Source organism: Dermacentor andersoni, chromosome 11 (assembly GCF_023375885.2).
Source record: "Dermacentor andersoni chromosome 11, qqDerAnde1_hic_scaffold, whole genome shotgun sequence".
Classification (NCBI taxonomy): domain Eukaryota; kingdom Metazoa; phylum Arthropoda; class Arachnida; order Ixodida; family Ixodidae; genus Dermacentor; species Dermacentor andersoni.
Window position 1 is genome coordinate 72,770,007 of NC_092824.1, and position 21,952 is coordinate 72,791,958.

The 21,952-nt window shown below is 42.8% G+C and overlaps 1 protein-coding gene across 1 annotated transcript in view; it reads left to right on the forward strand.

The window, feature by feature from the left end:
* LOC140214196 (neprilysin-1-like) overlaps positions 1–21,952 on the forward strand; it is a 36,673-nt gene that overhangs the window by 7,292 nt on the left and 7,429 nt on the right. Inside the window, exons 3-14 of the mRNA XM_072285561.1 lie at positions 274–482; positions 2,977–3,171; positions 4,834–4,920; positions 5,543–5,673; positions 7,288–7,513; positions 10,260–10,358; positions 14,429–14,506; positions 14,806–14,918; positions 15,588–15,646; positions 17,850–17,901; positions 18,740–18,807; positions 20,882–21,012. Of these exons, the coding sequence (XP_072141662.1) occupies positions 274–482; positions 2,977–3,171; positions 4,834–4,920; positions 5,543–5,673; positions 7,288–7,513; positions 10,260–10,358; positions 14,429–14,506; positions 14,806–14,918; positions 15,588–15,646; positions 17,850–17,901; positions 18,740–18,807; positions 20,882–21,012 (1,448 nt within the window). The remainder of the gene's footprint in view (positions 1–273; positions 483–2,976; positions 3,172–4,833; positions 4,921–5,542; positions 5,674–7,287; positions 7,514–10,259; positions 10,359–14,428; positions 14,507–14,805; positions 14,919–15,587; positions 15,647–17,849; positions 17,902–18,739; positions 18,808–20,881; positions 21,013–21,952) is intronic.

The following is a 21,952-nucleotide window of genomic DNA, read 5'->3' on the forward strand; positions in this document are numbered from 1 at the left end:
TCTCGTCATGGTGTAATAATCGTGGGGAGAAGCATTTCGCGTTACCTGGTCCTGTCATCTGACGATTCCCCTATTAAACTAAGCTTAGCAGGTCAATGAGCAATCGATGTTTATTAATGCCTGATTACAATCACGACCAGCCTAAACTGATTGTGTGGTTCTCATTATTAGTGTTCCACTAAGACGCTAGATGCAAAAGCCATACACTATATCAAAAGGCCCCCCCGTCTTGACATTGTAGTACGCTAATATTTTCTGTTGGTTCATTTCCAGCTGTCACAAAGTCCTACGACCGGGTTGACGTTATGTATGACATAATGAACTCCTCCGCGCTCGGCGACTGGCCGATAACAATGAAAAGTATCAGTCACGTGAAGAACTTTACAAACTGCTCGGATCTGCTGCTCCAAACCGGATTTGGCCCAATACTGCGTTACGATATTGGCAGAGACAGCAAGAACCTGACGTCTTACGTGATTCAGGTAAATAATTTTACTAATACAACGCGTTCAATGTAACAACCAATACAACAAAAGACTCGGCTGCAATAATAAGGATGGATGCGATAGGAATGTTTGACGTCGATTTTGCTCAGAAGAGTTTTCGAGAATATTGATGGCGGTTAACATGTTCGCCCTAAGGGCGATATATGTACTCCTAATATCCATAGCGACCATTTATGTGGCTGTATAGTAATAATACAGTTCATTTTCTTTTAGGGCTTGAGCCTGCGGTTCCTCTCGCCATGCTTTTATTTGAGACGTGAAATTCCTACGCAATAAGGAAACCCGTAATTTGAATGTCTTAATACGGTAATAACGTCCGCAAGGAAACACGCAGACGTTCACGAACTATGCAGACATATAACACCCGTAAGAGCACGTCACCATTTAAACGAAAAGTGTATTTTATTTTTGTTCTTATTTTTTTAAAACAGACTCATTCTGCATGCCTGAATATGACTTCCATGTACGTTTCGCAGCTGCATGCGTGAAAATCGGAACTACCTGCCAATATCGCGAATGGCGTTAGGTTGTGTGCAGTTTCCCCACAAACGTAAACCTAGGAAGACATATTTTACGTGCACGAGCCAATTAGTACTAACTTCTGAAAAAAAGTAAAAGTGTACCCACCCCCGGCTCTACAGACCACTTATTATCAATCTGAAACCCGCCACTACGGCCCTGTGGCTATTACGCTGCTGAGCCCGAGGTCGTGAGTTCGATCCCAACCGTAGCAGCCGTATATTGTGGTTGTGGCACTTAGAGCCGCAAAGTTTAATTTACTTTTGTTATCAATGAAAGCATGGCTTATGCGAGTTGATTCCCGGTTGTTGCGTCTTGAAGCGCCCGGTGTATTTCGTTTCTCAGCTGTCTTCAGTGGCGCTGCTATCTGCACTTGTGTGATCTGTTGCAACCACGCTTCAGGCATTCATGACATTTCGAAGCAGTGGAGTGACTTTTCAGCTTAATGAGGCGTCTCTGCTGTGGCAATAGGGTGTGTCGCTTAGGTGCCAATAGCATTAACGTCAACAGTCATCGTGATATCTGCCCCAGCTTCTCGAGAGGGAAGGTATGCCATCTGTATACGTACGTACATGCTGCTTTCTTGTTTTTTTAATTGGGTGGAAGAAATGGTATACAGACAAGGGTTTCAAAGTCGGAGACTGCACTGGGACCCTTGCATTAGAAGTTATATAAAAAAATAAAGCGGAATACAGAGTGGAGAAAAAAAATTATGAAATAAGCAAAATGTAACCAAGAAACTCAGTGTTGACACACATAAAAAACAGAAGGAAGAGGAAAGATGCACAATCATTTCTAATTACACAGCTACTAATTAGCAAAATACCTTTATAGGAAATTAATCAGACATCAAATAATTATTGAGTTTGTATTTGAAAAAGTGCAAGGTACAGGACAACTTAATGGAATATGTTAGAGTGTTCCAAAGTTTAAGCGCACAAAAAGAGGAAGCCATCTTTCCATAATTAGTATGACATAAAGGCAATAGGAAATTTCCTTGTGCTAGAAACCTTGTGTTATTAGGATTAAAAAGGAGATCAGAACTAGTGAAATTGTAAGAAACTGGTTGAGTTAGTAATTTGATAAATAATATCGCTAAAGGAAAGTTAGACATATCAGTAACTTGAAGAATGCGGTCTCTACGTAGCTGTGAAGAGGCGTAAGAGAAAAAATTGACTTCGCGTTATTATGCGGATAGCGTGATTTTGAATGTGCTGAATAGAGGAAAGATGACAATGATAAGTATTACACCAAGAAGCGATACCATAAATGAGATGACTATGCATGAAAGCAAAGTATAACGACAATAATGTTTGTCTGGAAAAAATGCATGTGATTTGAATAGAGCTCTAATGCCAAATGCAGTTTTTTTGGTTGATGTGTGCAATGTGGTTAGCAAACTTACGGCAGGGATATAATTTGATGCCGAGCAAAGAAACACAAGCGCAGGCACGAATGTCACGCCCATTATCGTCGGAGTTATCGGAGTTATCGTCGGAGAGCAAAGCAAATGTCTCTGCGATGACCTAAATAACATGAACTGCGTTTTCGTAGGGTTTATAATTAGAAAATTGGCGTCACCCCAATCAGTGTTTCTTGACAGATCACTGTTTGGTTTCAAAGTTAGCGAAAGTAATGACTTATCCGAGAGGGCAACAGTCGTGTCGTCTGCGTATAATATACATAGTCTATAATTAGGACAGTCAGGTAAATCATTCATTTCAATGCAAAATAATGGTGGACTTAAAATCGAGCCCTGAGGCACTCCTTGGTTAATAATTTTGCTTTTAGGGAAAGCCTCGCCTGCGTACGCTGCGCCTGCAATTGAACCACATGGGTTTTTGAAAACACAAATCATCTTCAGGTTTAAGATTGCACAAACTAATACTAATAGAGAACGTTGCTTCATCGCTACCTACAATACGTGACCCTTCCTATTCTTCCCTTTCAGATTGATCAGATGGAGTTTCCAGTTGTGGGACGCAATCAGCTCACGCAGCCAAACAAAACGGAGAACAAACCAATCTTGAAGGCCTACAAACGCCTCATTATGACTGCTCTGGAATTCATGATGTTTAGCATCAGTGCGTCGGAAAAAGGAAAAATTGCCGACGAGCTCATAGCCTTTGAAGGAAGATTGGCGAGAGTAAGAGGACGCCATGATTTTTTTCATAATTGCAATTTAGTATTGGCAAATGGCGAATGGATCTTTAGGGGTGTAACGAATCAGTCTCAGGTGTGTAGCGGCTGAGCGGCATTGTGATCTTTAATAAAAATGACTAATGAGAACGTATTTAGTACATGAAAATCTCCCCGATACAGCTTTCCGTTGCTGAATACGTGATGCATAAAAGTGTTTTTCCAAGCATGAGTGAAGCCCACCAATACCCGAGAAATTACCGCGCGACCGGCTGGCTGCTCGAAGAACCTTGCGTGTATTCGTGGGCTTCTCTAATCTGTGAAAAAATGACTTTTATGTAGCGCGTATTGAACAGCAGAAAACTGTACCGAAAGTTTCTCATGCTGCTCTACCATTTTCTCATTGGCAATTTCCATCTAATTAAAATATTTCGGAGCTTCAATAATTATTACAAATTATGTGATTAGACAAAATGCAAATTATAATCTCAGTATCTCCAAACAATGGCAAACAACATTACCTTCGTTCTCTATGTTTAATTTTTAATTATTTTTTAAAAATTTAGGCTGCGAAGGCCACCCTGTATGTACTACATTGCACTGGCGATTTAGGAAGCAATGCGACGTCTGCCGTACGCGCGAGCAATACAGTTTTTCGTCTTAAAGATTTGGTGGACTCATAAGGAAAAAGCTCTCCCCCAACCAAATTCCGCATAGCTTCGCGCTGCCTCGATAATAGAGTGGTAAAGAATACATACAGACCTATTTATCATACACGCATACTTTACTGCCATCAAATGTGGCTCGGTGTAATCCTGCGCGAACAAGCAGGAAAATCTACAAACCTTGGAACACATCGACAACACTCAGTGTTAGCGCGGCGGAGGGCTCGGTATTTTAATGAAAGAACGGGTTCAGAGGTGGCACTCTACGCGTTAAGAACGTTCTTGGACCAAAAGCCAGAGCACAACGTGGGTAAAATGCTTATGAAGCGGCCCTCGATCCAATTGCTGCAATCAACAAACACAACCCCACAATGGCGAGAACAACTTTTATGCACTGATTATAATGAAGAGTGAGAGATCGGTTCGACAGATTCCAGCGTTCTCATAGCGGTAGCGTCGTTTATTGCCATAGTGCGGTCTCGGGCTCCATGTCTCGCGGCGGGTTATTATTGGGGGCTGCGGAGAACGACGACAGGGACAAGGAAATGTGGCTGTACGAGGGGCACCAGTGTGTTCTCGCCTATATATATATATATATATATATATATACCACGTGCTACATTTGTTTGGAGTTGATGTCAAGAAAATTTCCCTAGCCTGAGAATTTCTTTATCACTAGGAGTTAATCGCTCATGCATTTCCATCTCCAATCTACGCGTCTACCTGAGCCGTTCATATATATGCGAATTAGGCAATTTGACATAGTGATCCACGGCACTTGTAAAGATGCATTTTTGGAGAAAACTAACAGAAGAACCAACATTGCGCTATCAGCACCAGATGCTCTTCAAGAGCTTTTGAATAAAAATAAGGTAGTATAGCGTATGGCGAACAAAATGCTGTAATTAGTAGCGATAAGACGCTTATTGTATTAGCATGATTTACTGCACATAACTCACTGTCCCCGCACAAAGTCAATAAATTTCGAAACACTTAATTCGCAGCTGACTGCGCCGCCTGAAAAAAGAAGAGATTTCTTCTCCCTGTATCACAGGACCACGATCACAGTACTGCAACAAAATTTCTCGACAGTAAGTATTTTGTTCTCTGAAAGCTTCACGACAACAGGCAATGCGAAAACTAAACCGTTTAACTTACGGCATGAAACCCTGTCCATTGGAATTTCTTGTGCATGCACTGCATAGCATTTGCCGCGTTGGACACTTGTTCTTGTTCACTGCAATTATTAGCTAACTTAAAGAACTGCTATATAATTTCCTGTGCACAAAGAATGATACACGATACGTTAAGATAATGCAGCACGTGCTATAATCACAAATTGGCAGCCTACATCATCGTCCAACGTTAAAGACGCTTGTTTCAAGAAGGGCGCTAATAGTGGGCAGAAGGCACGGTGCTAAATGTTTCGGGCACTTATGTATTCTACAGTATTTATACAATGCGCAGTGTGGTGCCTTTATTTTTATTATCATCATTAAAGTGAAGACATTCTTAACATCCCTCCACCCCGTCTCTGCGCTTCGTTTTCAACTGATATTAAGAGGTCGCATTTGTACAACTCGCAAAACTCGCGCCAAAAGACGTATAGTCTGTTATCGTCTTATCTACTGAGAGAGAGAAGGTGATTCTGGAGAGGAAGAGGCACTCGTTTATCTTTTGGGAAGCTGTTGGTGGTACATTATTTTTCATCAGTTTCCCCTTCTAGATCTTCTCAACTGGGAATTCTCCAAGGCCGACATAATGCTCAGTGAAGACGAGACGGTAGAAATCTACGCTCTGGATTACTACAAGAAATTGGTCAAGTTTCTGGAGACTACAAATCCGTAAGAACAAAACAAACTACTGCGATTTGTATTGTGTAGCGTTTTTAAATAATAATTAAAATCAACTGAATTTATATTCATTATTCAGGTTATAAAAAGGCCCAAATAATATATACGCTATTTGAGACACATAAAACACTTATATTTTAAGTAACGTATGCCATATTTGTGGAGATTAGTGCAGTGAAAGTCGATCTCCGAGAATAAAAATTAAGAGCTACTGAGATTTTCAGGATAGATGGATGAATTCTATAAAGGAAACGGTGAAGAAATAAGCTCAGTGTGATTGAGCTTCAGGGGGAAGTTATATTTTAAAAACGTGTTACCAATATAATACAACTGCTACTACAGTCCATAACGTTGAGAGGAGGTACTTTGAAAGTTTTAAGGTGGTGCCACCAGGAGGCTCTCGTTATTTTATCATTATTTTATATTGCGGTACTGCTGCTTTAGTAAAACTGAGTTATTACCTATAGCTTCAAAACGCAATGTTGCACCGCAGCTTTACTATATTCTGTGTTGAGCACAAGATAAACGAGAACACCTCAACGCTAGAGAAGAGCTGCTTCAACAGTTCGATGAAAAGTGTGCTAATGATTGCTGTAAATGGGTAGTTAGGGCGAAAAGAAATTCTTGCCCAACTACAGTACCTCTGTCGCATTGACGTTGTGAGTTAAAAAACGCCCACGTCCGTTCCACCCTGTGAAAATGGATGTACAGCGAAGCTGCTACTGCTACAGACGTTCGGCAACACTTATAGCCAAGCTACCGACATAATTTTCGTCTGCGTCTTCCTACGTAACAATATTTTCTTATTGGAATACGAATATGCCAGAAAACATAACTCCGTTACGCGCAAATTGAAAGCAAAGCCTTTTCTCGGCGAGCCCTTTGATGTCCATCCTGATTCGTCCTCCTTCTTCTTGGCCCTCCGCCTGGTGCAAGCGCCTTATTGAACTAATTGAATTTTCCAAAGTAAAACGTCTAAAAAAATACGTAAAGGATGACTTACCCACAACCTAGAGACACGATAGCATCTGCTTGTAATTCGAATACATGAGAAAATGTCATTCTGTTAAGGGGAAACTCAAACACACACCTTTCTTTCAGCTGCCGGTTTTTGGGTAAGGACGCCGCGAAAGATCTCAATCAACCAGAAGCTAACAGTGGGGCTGTAAAATGGACCATAAGGTTACACAGTCGAGTGTGTACACGATGAATGCCTCGAAGACGAAATGATCTGTATTATGAGAAGAAAATTGTGTCCTTGTTCTATCGTAAGCGGTGCGGCGTACTACCTTTACAACGAACTCACCTGTTTAACGATAGGTATTGGAGGTCTCAACCACTTCGTTACATTGGTGCCTCGAGTGTATAGCAAAAAGAATGGTTGAAATTAGCGCAGAAGTTTACATACACGGAGCTGAATTCAGGTGACTAGCTAAGCAGTTTATATCGACAACTTAAATGTGGTCATACGGCATGACAGTTGAAGTTATGTTATATGTATTTTAAATATAAATGTCCCAATTTTAATTCGTTCAGTGTATTAACAATTTAAGACAAGCTAGTAGTGATATTGACACTGAAGTATGCGTAACAATTTGTTTTCAGAGAACTGCTGTACAACTACATAGGTCTCCGTACCATGCTAATGTGGGCTCCCCATGCTTCAAGGAAGATCCGGGACGCCCTATTCGAAGTAAAGAAAGCTACATCAGGCGTTCTGGAGATGCCTCCTAGGTGGCAAGAATGCACTGTTTTGATCAACAGTGCAATGATGGAGATTACTGGCTATCTATACGTAAAAGAAAAGTTCAGCCCTGAAGCGAAGAGTGAGGTGAGTAAAAAAATGCGAATGAAATATGAACCATAACAAACTGCGTGCTTACAAGACCAGAAATCAAAACTTAGATAAACATGGTATTCATGCAGCTAGTGCTAAGCACAGAGAGCAACACGGATGTTGGCGGGTAGGCTTGAAACAAAGCTACCAAGCAAGCTTTAGGGGATGCGAAGTGACGCCGCACGACGTTAGTACTAGTAGTATAAACAGAAGCACTATGAATAGAGGATAAAACTAATATAGATAGGAATGAGCTAAATTGATTATGCAGTGATGTTCTGCAGCCTATACTAATTACAGATATGGCTGCCTTATTTAAATAGCAGAATGGAGAAATGCGTACGAAAAGAGTGAATAGCAAAATGCAGTACCAAAGAATACACTGGAATTTTGGCATATAAAAATTTGCAGAATGGCAACAATTCGGTCAGTCTAAACAAGTGTAGTTGATGACCTGTCAAAGATTTGTCAAAGATCCCCAAGGGCAAGCAAACTGGTAGACATACGACTTTCAGTCAGATCACATCGAATGATGATGATGACCGATGTGATTTTGAAGGATGCATACCTTCGATAATGTGTCACTCTCATCAACTGCGGCACATTTGCGCCTCTCGGTGGTTTTCCCGGTACGCATGTCGGAAGCATGTTATATACGTTCAGATAATCCAATGTGTAAACAAGAACGGCAAGGATTATCTCTAGTGAGCTGGTATCTTCTGAGCGAAGGATCAATGTCACAGAGGATAGAAGTCAATTTCGAGAGTGGAGAATAAGATATGGTCGCAATGCAATGGGAAGAGATGTAAGCGGCTAGAACCGACTGGAACGAACATCTAGTGGCCGGAGGAAATGATAACTTTAGAGGAGGTGCTTCGAGCTACATTATGTGCGATGCGTTGCAAAGCCTTTGTAGCAATTTTAGCAATTCTTTGTAGCAATTGCTACGATTGTGTGGATGTCTCACTTTCCCTTAATTGATCAGTTCTCTCCACCTTGCGGGTTTCCGCAGAACTATTACGTCAAACGCTGAAAAGCCACGGAACATGATGTTGTTTTTGTTGTTGCTGCAAAACATAGCTCAAGGAAAAGCACATCTGTTCTTTCTTCACCTTTATCTTCATATTGTACCGTCTTGTTCGCGCTACAGCACAAAATGTTAGGCCAATATTGGAGAAGTTTCTGTGCTGCTGAACTATAGTTAGTCCAAAGGATGTTGAAAGTCTTGAAAATCTGGAGGCCGATATGAGACACTCATTACCGTACACACCTGCCAACGATGGCGCACATACATGAACAAAATGTTCAGGATGTGATAAAATGCTGCCGCGAATGAACGTAATTATCCAGATATCCGCTCTGCCCGTATACCCAAGGAATTATTTATTCCATTTGAATTTGCACTAAATCATATCGCTTCCAGGAGCTCACACTGCAGCGATAAAAATAGCACAGAATAAGAGACAATGGTAATGATGCAAAACAAGGAAAATTGGTGGTAACTCAGGGACGCTTTTTCGTTTCGTTTTATTTATTAGGCAATGCACAGGGGTCACTTACGAGTATCGCCCACAGGTATGATACACAGGTATCACCCACAAATAGAGGTGGTTAGCTACCTCACAGAGACCTTACCCCGCCGGGCGCCGCAGCAACAGCAGTAACACACAAGTCAAGATTCAAAGTTTATAGCCAGAAATGTTAGCTAAGTAATATATTCAATAAGTGTACAGTAAGTAGTAATTATACGAACACTAAGCATACGAGCGCAACTTATACTACGTGTTACAAAGGAAGATGACGGAATAGTTACCTTATTTATAAACTGCATTAGTGAAATGAGGCAACATAACATTCTCTAGTAAGAACTCACAATAATTTTTGACAAGATATACTCTTAAGCAAAATGACACCCTTTGGGTCCTATCTTGCCACACAACAAAAATTGTCATCTGTCTTGTCCGCACTTCCTTTAACGCTGCGAGCCCGGTACTACCAAGTCACGAACGTGCGTTATCAACACGACAGTGCATTCTCGACAGGAAACTAGCAAGCGCAGCGTTTTCAAGAAAGAAAACGCAAGCAACAGAGATTATGATTATTGTTGTGTGGCAAGGTACGACTCAAAGAGTGTACATTTGTTTAAGAGTGTAGGGACGCTGCTAAATGTGAGTGCAACAACACCAATCTTTATGATCAAGCGAGGCTGCATTTCTTGCTTCGAAGTGCTGCGTCTGCATGTTCTGGAATATCAGTCATGCAAAAGCAGTCATTACATAGAAGTATAACATCATAGTGGATATAGTGTTCGCCAATATTTTTTGAACGTCAATGTTCTATGCAAGTACTGACCAACGTTTTTGTTCATGTAAGAAACAGTAAATTTAATATTTCTTATAATTTATCATAGTCTCTTCATTTCATTAACTGACAGCTTCATCTTGTAAATGGAGGTAAAAAAAGGTCTTTTGACGAGTGAAGATGTTACTTATGTCGAAAATTTGATTTCACACATCAAGTTTTATTTTTGGCACATGAAGGTAAATTTATTGTCGCATCATCACTGGCCCAACGAGTGAACCTGGAACCCACTTTTCTACAAGTCCCAAATTTAGAAACGTTGGTTCCAGTCCTGCCTCGTTTGTATGCTCTTGATCGCCGCCTAAGTCATACAATAAACTTCTCATTTGTCTGCATGGGTATTGTGCGGGGCTTTAACTGAAAATTGCCTTGCTTTCAGGTTGAAGACCTCGTCTTTAGACTTAAGGAGATTTTCCGAGCGACGCTCGAGCACAGCAAATGGATGGACGACGTAACAAGGCAAAAAGCTCTGCGCAAGGTAAGCATTCATATCTGTAACGGTAGACATTTTAATTCACATTCACAAGATACCTATTTCGTTTTACCTTGTCTTCGCAAAAGAAATGCATAATGACCGAGTTAAGCCCGTTACGGCTTTCGACTTTCGCAGCCTAATTCATGGCCGAACCCCCAGAGTGGGCCGCGCCATTTCACGAACGAACAACAACAAGACCAGATCGATGGCTGTCAGTGGAATCTTCAAGTGTTGCGTTTGCCTGCAGCAAAGACGAATCGAAGTGCTTTAGCTGCTTAGTGTATTCACTACTCTAAGCGGACGAGGCAGCAAACGTCAAGCAAACTTTACTTAATACCTTAACGCTTCCAGTTTACCGTCTGTCTCACATTGTGCACCGTATAGTTGCGACGCCTGCAAAGACATTGGCGACGCTGCTTGTCAGGCCAGCTTTGCGAGAAGACTGGTGCAATGGTTCGGGCCGTGCCCGCATGGGCGGGGTGCGGGCTATTTTAGCCCATCAGGGATCCCTAATGACGGATTTGAAATTGAAGAAAAGTAACAGATTAGGAGAAGTTTTACATTTTCAGGTGTTGCCTTGCGTGCGGCGTGGTGCCAAACTGTCGCACCCGCGGCTTGTTAAGAACAATGTCCGATGAGTCCAAGCCCCACGCTAGCCCTTGCTATCGATGTCAATGCTTTGCCGTTTGCGCGAAACCACCAAATTTTCAGCGACGCGCCCACTCGAGTTTGGAAAGTGAAACTTTACACACTAAGGCCTCTCCATGTTAGCACTATGTTAAGGAAGTTTGTGAGTTTTGAACGTTTGTTGCCGTTGGTTTCTGTGCTTATGCGACTGTTTTGCAAATGGTTGCCCGTTTCATTAGGTGTCACTGGCAATTCTTAAATTGCCCAGTGGCGAAAACACGTCACTCTTTGCGATGGTGGTATGAAACGTTAAGCACGTATATCTAAGCCGAGTCACAGAGTCGCAAGATCAATGCCCCACGTTTGAACAATTGTAGTTTTCGCATGGGCGACGTTCCCCCCACTTGTTCACGTGCATAGGTCGCAGAATGCCCATTTATCGCCTTTCTACTGTGCTCGCGCATGTTCATACGTGCGTAGAAAGCCTACTGCTTCGTAAAAACCACACTTCTTTGCTTTCTTTACGCGCCGTGTTTCTTCCTGCACGACTATAGAACCTGTCCCGCTCCGCCCGGTTGAACACACCGTGGACTTACGGCTTTTGACTTTCGTCTTTTTAGAATGCGCAAAAAAGAATTGAGACTGTTCTTAGGGCCCAATAAGAACATTGTCATTTTTTTATCCCATTCTGTCACACACGCGTGCAATTTTCGCACCGTTTATTGTTTATATGCATCTCGGGTATGGGACAATATACTGTTCACTAACCGGTATGTCCGAAGCATGATTCAACAAAATTTGTTTTTCAGAAAGGCGCCTAAGTATCGCACACTTCGATAATTTAGCGATAATACCATCATACGAATGTAATTTCGCTAGCTTTATTACTTATTAAAGAACATATTGATCTCTGGAGGAGAATCTTTCGAGTGCGCAAACTTCAAAGCACCTTGTATCAAGAGTCTCGTTGTGTTTTAAGAACTTCAGCACAGGATGTAAAGAAGAACACAATAGTGGAAAACTCAACACCCTTTCGGAAGTTTCGATACAGCGATGGTGTAGTGATAGGCAATGATGGTAAATCTGTGATCTATAACCGAATAGGAAAAGAAAAAAGAAAAGACTACGAGCACGGTTACAGATTCGTCACGCGTAGGGCATTTTATGTCCTTGATTCATCACTAGTATGATTAGTTTTTGTGAACTTCTCGTAAGGAGGCACAAGTAAAAGATTGCTAGCAGGCATTTATTAGCAAGCTATAAGCGCATTTGGACAAAGCAGCACAACATTGGCTTAGTACTTGCCGAAGTAGCCCATTCATAGATTGTGCGGTCTACTGCTATTAAGAGAATGCACCAGTTGCCAAAGTTATTAATTTTTCGCCACTGAATCAATGAACCCCTACGGAGAATATTTTACAGAAAATGCAACGCCATAGGTATATCGACTTCCCAGCATACTTTATGGACTGTAGGCACCGTAAAACTGCAGAAGAAAGGACGGCGATGCGTGTGCGACAGCTATGATTTCCGGTTCGAAAGAAACATGTGGCTATTTTTTTTTGTAAATTTATTGGCGTGATAATTTATATCAACAAATGCATCCACATCCTTTCTGACGTAGTGTCAAATAAAGAAACGCATTACATGAGCCAGCGTGTGCTTCATACGCGGCTGTGATGAGTTCCGGCTCGTGACCCTTTCTCGCTCTTATTATTTGCTTCTGAAATATATCGTTGCCAATTTGTACTTCACTATGCTTTCGATATCTGTGTATTAAAACTACGGGTCGTGCTCTCAGACGACAAGTTTTGAAGATGTTTCAAGTTTTTCTTTCTTTCTCTCTTTCTCTCTCTCTTTCTCTCTATTTCTCTCTCTCCTTCTCTCTCTCTCTTTCTCTCTTTCTCTCTCTCTTTCTTTCTCTCTCTCTTTCTTTCTTTCTTTCTTTCTGTTTTTATGTGACATGCGGCATGGCGTCTTCGAAAATTGGGCATTCCGTTAGCTATGCATATACGCTATATGTGCACCGGAAGTGGCAAACGAGAAATAGCACCGCTGCGGTAGGAGGGGCTCTGTCTCGAGCCCGTCCTGCTTACTTTCTGCATTTTATCCTCATTGACTAGCACCATTGACATATTCCGCCATTATACTAAAATGTCACCTAGCTTCCTCCGCATTTTCTTGTTTATGCAAGACCGAATGATGACACTGGGAAAAAAATTTCTTCGCAAGTGCTACAAAAAGGGGCACAATGCCCGAGTGTAGAAGAAAGGTATAGGTCAATAGAAAGTAGTAGAATAGTTAATGATGCTATAGAATAATGCATGCCATAGAATAATGCTAAAAAGTTGGGACGGCCGGACTTAATGAGTGAAGAAACGGAGGAGGAAAATAAGGGCGAATATAAAGAAATAATCGGCAGAACGCACACCTTGTGGGAATCGATGTTATGCGAAGCAGTGTTAGGGGAGCCTACCATGTTAACGAGATGGCCATGAGAGCGCCAAGACCTAGGCGGCTGTTTGGTGACATACATGAATCACATATCATGATATTCATGTCATGACCAATCATTTATGCTCGTCATGCACTCTCGTCATACTTTCCCATTTTTGGTACGTGTCAATTTACCGAAACGACTATGAGAGCAGCAAGACGTAGGCGGCTAGCTATAGGTAGATATTGTCGAAGTGGCAAATGTTCGCTAACAAATGATTCGCATTTAAAGGGGCCCTTAACCACCTTTTATCGAAGTGGAGAAAGTACTTTAATACGTTCAGCAAAAGCGGAGTTATTGGCAATCAAACACGGCCTCCGCTGTGCTCCCGTTTCTTCTTCAACGCCTTGTACTGTGAAGGCTATGGAGCACTTGGGCGGGCCTACAACGCTCCGCCTTTTATATGTCACCGTGGCGCGCAGTTGAAATTTGATTTTGGAGGCGCCACGACTTCCTGTTTCGGTGCCCACGACGCGCTAAACACAAGCCAAACGCGGTTGTACTCAACGAGCCGCAACGCGCTTAGCCAGCGGACTCGTGGCGACACCCCGCGGCGTCCGCGGTATCTACGCCATGTAGCCGGCCGCAACTTGACGTCTGCTGTCGGCCAATAGCAGCCGTCTAAGGGAATGACGAAATAAAGCGTCTAGAAGAGAGTGAGGAGAAGGCCTTCTGTTAAATAGAGAGCATTTGAGAGAGAGGTGACTTCGCGATCCGCTTGCGAGCTCCACGCACCACGTAGGACAGCAAAACTTGACTGAGACGTTCACAGCAGCGTATGGTAGCCGCGGACTATGTTATTTCACCAATCCTGAGGGGTGGATCACGGCCTCTTTAAAACAGTGATAGACACACCGGAGAGCAAGACACGAACGAGTGAGTGAGGCGTCCGCGCCGGGCAACACGAGAACATGTATTAAAAGATTATGCTCTTTGTGCTTGCTTTCAGTTGGAAAAGATGGATTCTAAAATTGCATATCCGAAGTGGGGACTGGACATGAAGTACCTTGAAAAGCTCTATGAATATGTGAGTATACTTTGAAAATAGTCGCGATGTGCATGTATGCATACAACCAAATCTTAAGAGTTGCTTCAAATAAGACTCTCAGCCGATGGCAGCGGGAAGGCAGCAATGGTATATTGAAATTTTGGAGTAGTGCGCAAAACCTGATAAACTTTTTTCCGTAGGTACGTTTATTTAGCGAGACTGCTTATTAGCTTCAATGGTAATATGCGAAGCATTTCGGACACCATTAACGCATAGTTCTATTTATCTATCTGTTCAAGCACTCTCTGCAATGCCTGTAACGCTTCGTTATTTTGCAGGTACCCCAGCTGGATCCAACTAGCACGTTCTTGAAGATCTGGCATTTCATAGCAGTCAACAATGGAAGACGAAAGTTGGAAAAATTGCGCAAGCGTTACAAAAAGGACTTTGAGTAGGTTGGAAATGTGTCACGTTTAGCAAGTATCAGTGAGAAAGCGCGAGAGATTAAATGATCCAAAAGTGAGAGGAGAAACTTCATGCTGCAAAACAAAGCAAAAAAAAAAAAAAGAACAGCAATTATTTTCGTGGCTGCTTTGGTCGCATCTGTACCAGAAATTGCATCGCTTTTGAGAATACTAAGAGTTTACCTTTAAGGTAATCTGCAACATATAATAAGAAACGTGTACTGAGCTAATGTGCATAGTTGTTAAATGTGACGGCAAGATGTGTTGCAACGTATTGCCCATAAACAAAACAAAGCTTGCGCACCAGACGTTCACTAAAAAGATAATACAAGGTGAAACTCCTGCTCGGGAATTCTCTCCCTCCCCCCCCCCCCCCCCCCCGGCCTTCTCGTTGCAGCACTCCATCCTGGGTTCGGATAATTGTTTTCATATTAGCTACTCTTTTTTATAACGCAAATACATTCAATCGCTACGACAATAGGAACATGTACGGGAAACTGCGAGCTCTCCTCATGCTTCAGAAATGTTTTTAAGGAGTAAATCGACAGGTTAAACAATCTTATCGTACGTACAGCGTATAAAAAATCAGTGGCGCAATTGGGCTTGCATAGATGCAAGCGAAGGCGGTAACTAATTTATGTTTCTGTCGAACATAGGTGGATTAACGGAGCAGCAGTTGTAAACGCTTTCTACGATCCTGCTACAAACGAAATGGGTAAGCCTGCTATTTGTAAAGACCTAGATTGATGTTCGTAAAGTCGAAACAATAATTTGCATAAATGTCTGTAAGAAATATCAGTGCTAGTGTGTTTACTGCTCACTGAAACTAGAGACTTTACAGGAGATTAAAAGCTTGAAACATATACGCATTAGGAAAAGATCGCAGATGTTAACTTCTGCAAGTAACGTATCAAGTAATAGCATGACTGTTTCATATACAAGGTAGTGAAGGAAATGCCATTTTATTGGGGTAACCATGTGGCATGCCCAGCTGCATTCTTGAAAGTAGATGGAAGTGAACCACAATTTTACAGCGCATCCGGTTCCATACCAAGCCGTGTATAGTCGTGGATTAGAACTAAAATGGCAAATAAATATATCAAGGCCCTTTGGTCCCATTAGCTTCGTAACCTAGTCTAATCGATGAGTGGATCGAATTGCGGTTGTCCTCGTAAGTGTCCTAGCTCATTGAAGCAAAACGTGTTAGTGCTGCAGATAGAATAGCAAAAGTAAGGTCAGTGTTCTCGGTCAGGCAAAAATCACATATTACTATGACAGTACCAAGGGCCCAAAGCACGTTACTAAGACAGTCGCAGCGTGGTTCCTCGGCACATCACAACGCGTTTCAGCGTAGCACACGGCAATCGGAGGCCGGAATTAAAAACGTAAGCAAGCGCTGCAAACTTAATAGCACCAGCAAAGTATTTTGCTTAGGCGAGATGACTATATTCGCGGGCAAGTTTTCATGGCGATGAATTGACAGTTACGGAGGTGGACCTTCTGCGCATGTATTCGAACGAAATGTAGTCTGGCAATGTTTGGCACTGGTTTCGGTTTCCATTTCTGCGACCTTGTATATCTTCTTCCCCTTAGCGCAGGCAGACCTAGTTAACTAGCCGTGGATTTTTGAAGCTAGTCGATGGTTATAGACACCTCATATAAGTCGAGTCTCAGCAGCAGGCCACGCAGCTTAAGTCGTAGTCCCTAAGTGGCCGTGTTACGTCGACGTCGGCCAGAACACGCCAGCAATGCCGACGCCAGTACAACCGGCTAGCATAAGTCAGCTTGCTCGTTCGTTTGCAGACACCAACAGTTGTGATTTCCGGATGGGCTCGCCTGGTTTCCGCATAGCTGTTATACGCACAGCCATTTGTCACAGACGTTAGTCACCAGCGTCTCAGGGAAGCTTGCAGGACGTACAGCAAACGACGAGCCCTAACCAGAAGCCGCGGGCACCATTGACACCATTTACCGGAGGCACCGCATTAGAGACCTCCTCGTTACTCGGGAGATGGCGAGAAGCCGCCCGTGAGTTACGCGTGGGCGTGATTCGCAATAGCCGCCGCAGACAGATCTTCGTCCATGCAGCGCTTTGCTTCGATATGTCTGACACGCGCTATGCCATCTCGTAGCCATCGTCGCCACAGAGCATAAGGTAGACCCCATCTCGCGCGACACTATGGTTTTCTTCTCACGCTTTCACCATACCCTCCTCCTCCACTTCCCCCCTAATTGTTCTCCTGCACCCTTCTCAGCTTTCCTTTTCGCGCTCTATTCGCTATCTCCGTCTTTCATCCCCCGCTGCGCTCCGCGTTCGTTTCTTCATCCTTCTTAGTGCTTGTTCGGGGGGGTCGCCGAGGGACGCGGAGGCACCTTGACGCTCGAACAGGAACAGGCACTTCAGAGCTGCGCTATCAAAGCCCATTAATATATCGCTAGTCGACTGGTGAATGCTACATGTCGTTTCGAAGAATGTGCAGCAATAAAAGAAATAGTTGTGGTCTCTATTTTTTTACGTAAGAAAACGGGAATTCAATTGCAGAACTACTTACAGCCGCAGTGCCAAAGGTGCTCTTTGGTTCCGTAGCGTTCGCTTCCATAGCCAAGAAATGTTGTCCACGAGTAAGCACAACACATGCCTTATTGTTCACAACAGGTTATGAAAGCAGTTGGGTGTCGCAATACTCACAATGTGGTTGCTTGCCATATATCACGCTAGTGTAGCGCCTCACATTCAGATACTTAAGTTATAACAGTTATAACCATTTATTATTTGCAAATTGTAAGGACTTATGATAAAAAACGAGATTTGTGTCTTTTTAAGAAGACTCACTACAAAACCAATCGCAGTTCAAGTTTTGTTAGGTTTTGCTTCTATAGCTTGCTGCTGATAAGGATTGCAAAACTTCTTTCTCTAGTGTACCCATCCGGAATTCTTCAAGGAGTCTTCTACCAGTACGGACTTCCAAGGTAAGATATAAAAATAACTAAGCCGAGACGGTAAGTTAAACGTTTTTGTCACCACGTAACAAAAAACCCTTACACAGACGTTCATCATCCAATACGAGGACGTATGTAAGAGGAGCATGTAAGACGAGCATTTTCACGCATCGGTCATGGATATAAAAGATTGGTTCAATAGAAAATATTGCATTGGTATTTAAGATACGTACTCGTAGTCGGATAAATCTTGGTAAAGAAATGGAAGCTAATTCAACTTATAGTTGAAGTCGATCAAAGACAATGTCTTCCTAGGAGAGTTGGGAGTGAGCATGCGGCAGAGTAGCTGCGCAACCCTTGCGTGAAGGATGTCGGGGGATCGTCGGACTGCGTAAATTTATTAACTGCACTACCTTCGGGACCGGTCCAGATATTTATACTGTTCTACTTTCGGAGTCGGCTCATATTTCTTGCTGCACATAGCCACGGGAACGATCCACAATTTCAGGCTGCAGTGCTTACAGGATCGGCCCGCATTATTAGACGGCACTGTCTTCGACACCGGCCAACAAGAATGCTAGAAACCGTGGTGCCCCGTACGGAAAGGGGGGGGGGGGGTAATTGGTTTTGAGAATTTGTTTCTGGTGGGCATATGTGTCACAGTACCAAGGCTACGTCTTCTCTTTATGCACGGATGACGTCTGTGAAACAGCACGTATGCCTAAGCATTTTGATGCACTCTTAGCGAAATGAATCTGGGTTCAGTCAATATCTCTTAGGGTAGCCTGTACACAGAATAGCCAATATTTCCGCAAGCGTGTGTTGATCATAAATCTTTGACATAATGTCCAACATCATCTTTATACAGGTCGATCAACTTCGGTGCAATCGGGACAGTAGTTGGACACGAAATGACACATGGCTTCGACGACACCGGTGAGTATTTGGGCTATAAAAATGCAACGCTATCAGAATTCTTTTCTTGACAAGGTCGATGAGATGACCTTTCGTTAGCACGTTTGCAAAGTGCAAATATGAGGAAATTAACTTTCTTACATCACAGTGAGAAGAGATGTTGCCGGATTTCCGACAAGCCATTTCACCAGTAAGGGTGGATAATGCCTCGGGTGATCACAATCATCACAATCATCAGTCTATTTTCATGTCCACTGCTTAGAGGAAGGCCTCTCCCAGCGATATCTAAATACCCCTGTCTTGCGCTAGCTGGTTCCAACATGTGCTTGCGAATTTCATAATTTTACCACCCCGCCTAACTTTCTGCCGTCCTCGACTTCGCTTCCCTTCCTTTGTCACCCTTTCTGTTATTTTATTTGTCCACGCAATTACTTAGCCTGCCCAGCTGTCTAATTTCAACTCAAACATTGGCTATCCCCGTTTGCTCTCTGGTCCACACCACTATTATCCTGTCTCTTAAAGTTACGCCTAATGTTTTCTGTTGCAGCGTTCTTTGTGAAGTTTTTAACGGGTTCTTGAGCTTCTTTGTTAACCTCTAAACTTCTGCCGCATGTGTTAGCACTGGTAGAATGTAGAATGATTGCATACTTTTGTTTGCAACAACAAAGGTAAACTCCTAGTTAGGATTTAGTAGTGTCTGCGGCCTGCATTCCAGCCCATTTTTGTTCTTCAGTAAACTTCCTTCTCACAATCATGCTTCACCGTGCGTAATTTGCCTAGATAAACGCACTGCTTCATATACACTAAGGCTGACGGGCGATCATGAATTATTGCTCCCTTGCCAGGCCATTGAGCATTAGCTTATTCTTCTGCATTATAATTATTCAATTCTATTATTTCACTTTCTCGGTTAAAGTTCTCAATCATTTACTACAATTCATCCGCATTGTTTCTGAACAGGACAATATTGTTGGCAACCCAAAGATTATTGAGATAGTCGCCGTTGATCCTTACTCCTAAGGTTTCTCAGTCCAATAGCTTAAATACTACTTCTAAGCATGCAGTCACCAGCATCGGAGAGATTGTCCTTTGCCTGACCCCTTTCATAATAGGTAATATTCTACCTTTCTTATGGAGAATCATGATAGGTGTGGAATATCTGTGTATATTTTCAATAAGTTCACGTATGCCTTCTGTAGTCCTTGGTTACGCAATAGATCCATGATTGGTGGCATTTCTACTGAATGAAATGCCTTTTCATAGTTTATGAAAACAATATAGAGAGCTTGATTGCACTGCACCGACTTCTCAATTACCGGACTGATGTATCCGGTATTGTTTGTTTGTGTAAGTTGATCATGTGCAAATGTAGCAATCGCTTAGGACCGGATGAGAAGAGGGAGCGAATTTCTGACAAGCCATTTCAACCATAAGGGTGGATAATGCCTCTAGTATTGTTAGTCTAAGTGGATCATGCACAGTCGCAGCAAAGACAGTAGGTGCTGTGAAACGGGTGAGAAGAGACGTTGGTGGATTTTCAGCAGTCAATGTCAGCAATAACGGGCGGGTAATGTATCCGGCGATGTTTAAGTGAATCATGTCCAATTGCACCAATCGCTTAGGAACGGATTGTCTGAGAACATCTACTCTAACACGCGAGACTACATCTGCCGTCTTCTTAGTATTGCAATGCATAACGAACACTTTGGAAAGTTTTCTAACGTGGCTGGAAATAAGCGGTCGCGACAAATGCTGTCACTACTATTCTCCAGACTAAACAAAAATACGTGCATACAGTAATTCCAAAGTAATGGGAGAAGGCGCAGCCTACGCCCTATTTTGACACCACTCGGCCTACCGCTGACAGCAGTTGATTTCACGGTGCACATATCCTTTTGCCTGAAACGGCTACCGAAGTGCCAAAGCTTTCGTTAAAACTGCATAGGCATATTCCTGAAGAGTAGCTTACAAAACTAATTCGACTGCTACGCAAACTTTATCTTAATAAAACGTACTAAACTGATAAAATTAATAAGAACTTTAATGGCACAATATAGACTGCTATGTTTAACTTGTGTGTCTTTGTTGTTTGAAGGAAGCCAGTTTGATGCAAACGGAAGGTTAGAACAATGGTGGACGAACGAAACTCGTAGTAAGTTTGACCAAAAGGCCCTCTGCTTTAAGCGTCAGTATGGAAGCATCGCTGTCAAGACTCTGAACATGACGGTAAGTTTTATTCTGAGTTATCGCTAAGGGATTATTAATCGCGTTTCGGATACTTTGCCTGTGGACACAGGACACAGGAATTGGTAAATTTGACGTAATCAAAGTGTTTCAAAGCCACCTTTTTAAACAAACAGAAAAAGGCTTTTTTGTTTGCGTTTTACAACAGATCATGAACGCATTCACACTGTCAACTTTCTGCCGCCGAGAAGCAGAATCGAACTGAAAAAAAACAACATTAGAAGATATACTGTTTTTCAGATAAGACTTTCGCAAGTATGGATATATGGCTGAGATGTTAACAGAGTATGTATACAGTAGCCTACTCTGCACAGTTGAAAGGGCAGGAAGGGGGAGGATAAAATAAGCAACGAAATGAAAAATATTGTGTCCTCCCAAACGCAATGAAAGTTTGAAATGAATGAAACTCAATGAAAGATTTCATACATCGATGAATTAAAGAAAAAAATCACCACCGAACCACTCTGTACAGAAGCTTAAGCAGTGAAGCCGAAACGTGCGGTCCCGGTGTTTATCACGGGTTAATTCCGACGGTTCATTAGACGACGGCTTGGTAGGCTGCCGGATCCTCGATACGCAGACGGTGCTTGCGCTCGGCTGCGTGAGGCTGTTCTTGTGCCCGGACTACAGCATGGACACGGCGTAAATGGGCTCGTTCCAGGTTCTGCTGGCGGCGTTGCTGATCGAACGCTGCCTGCTCCTCAGAACTACGTATTTCGCGTGGCCTACCCATATCGAAGTCGGAGAGATACTGCTGCGCGCGCGATCGGCTGTGACAGAGAGCAACAATTTTACTACTGGTGCAGCCAATCGCGCGCCTCTCTTTCTCTTATTTGTTTTTTTCGGGCATGCGCATAGGGTTGCACCGGAAGAGCTTTCGGCGTATAGGTGAAGGGCGGACGAATTGGTAAGCTTCGCAGCT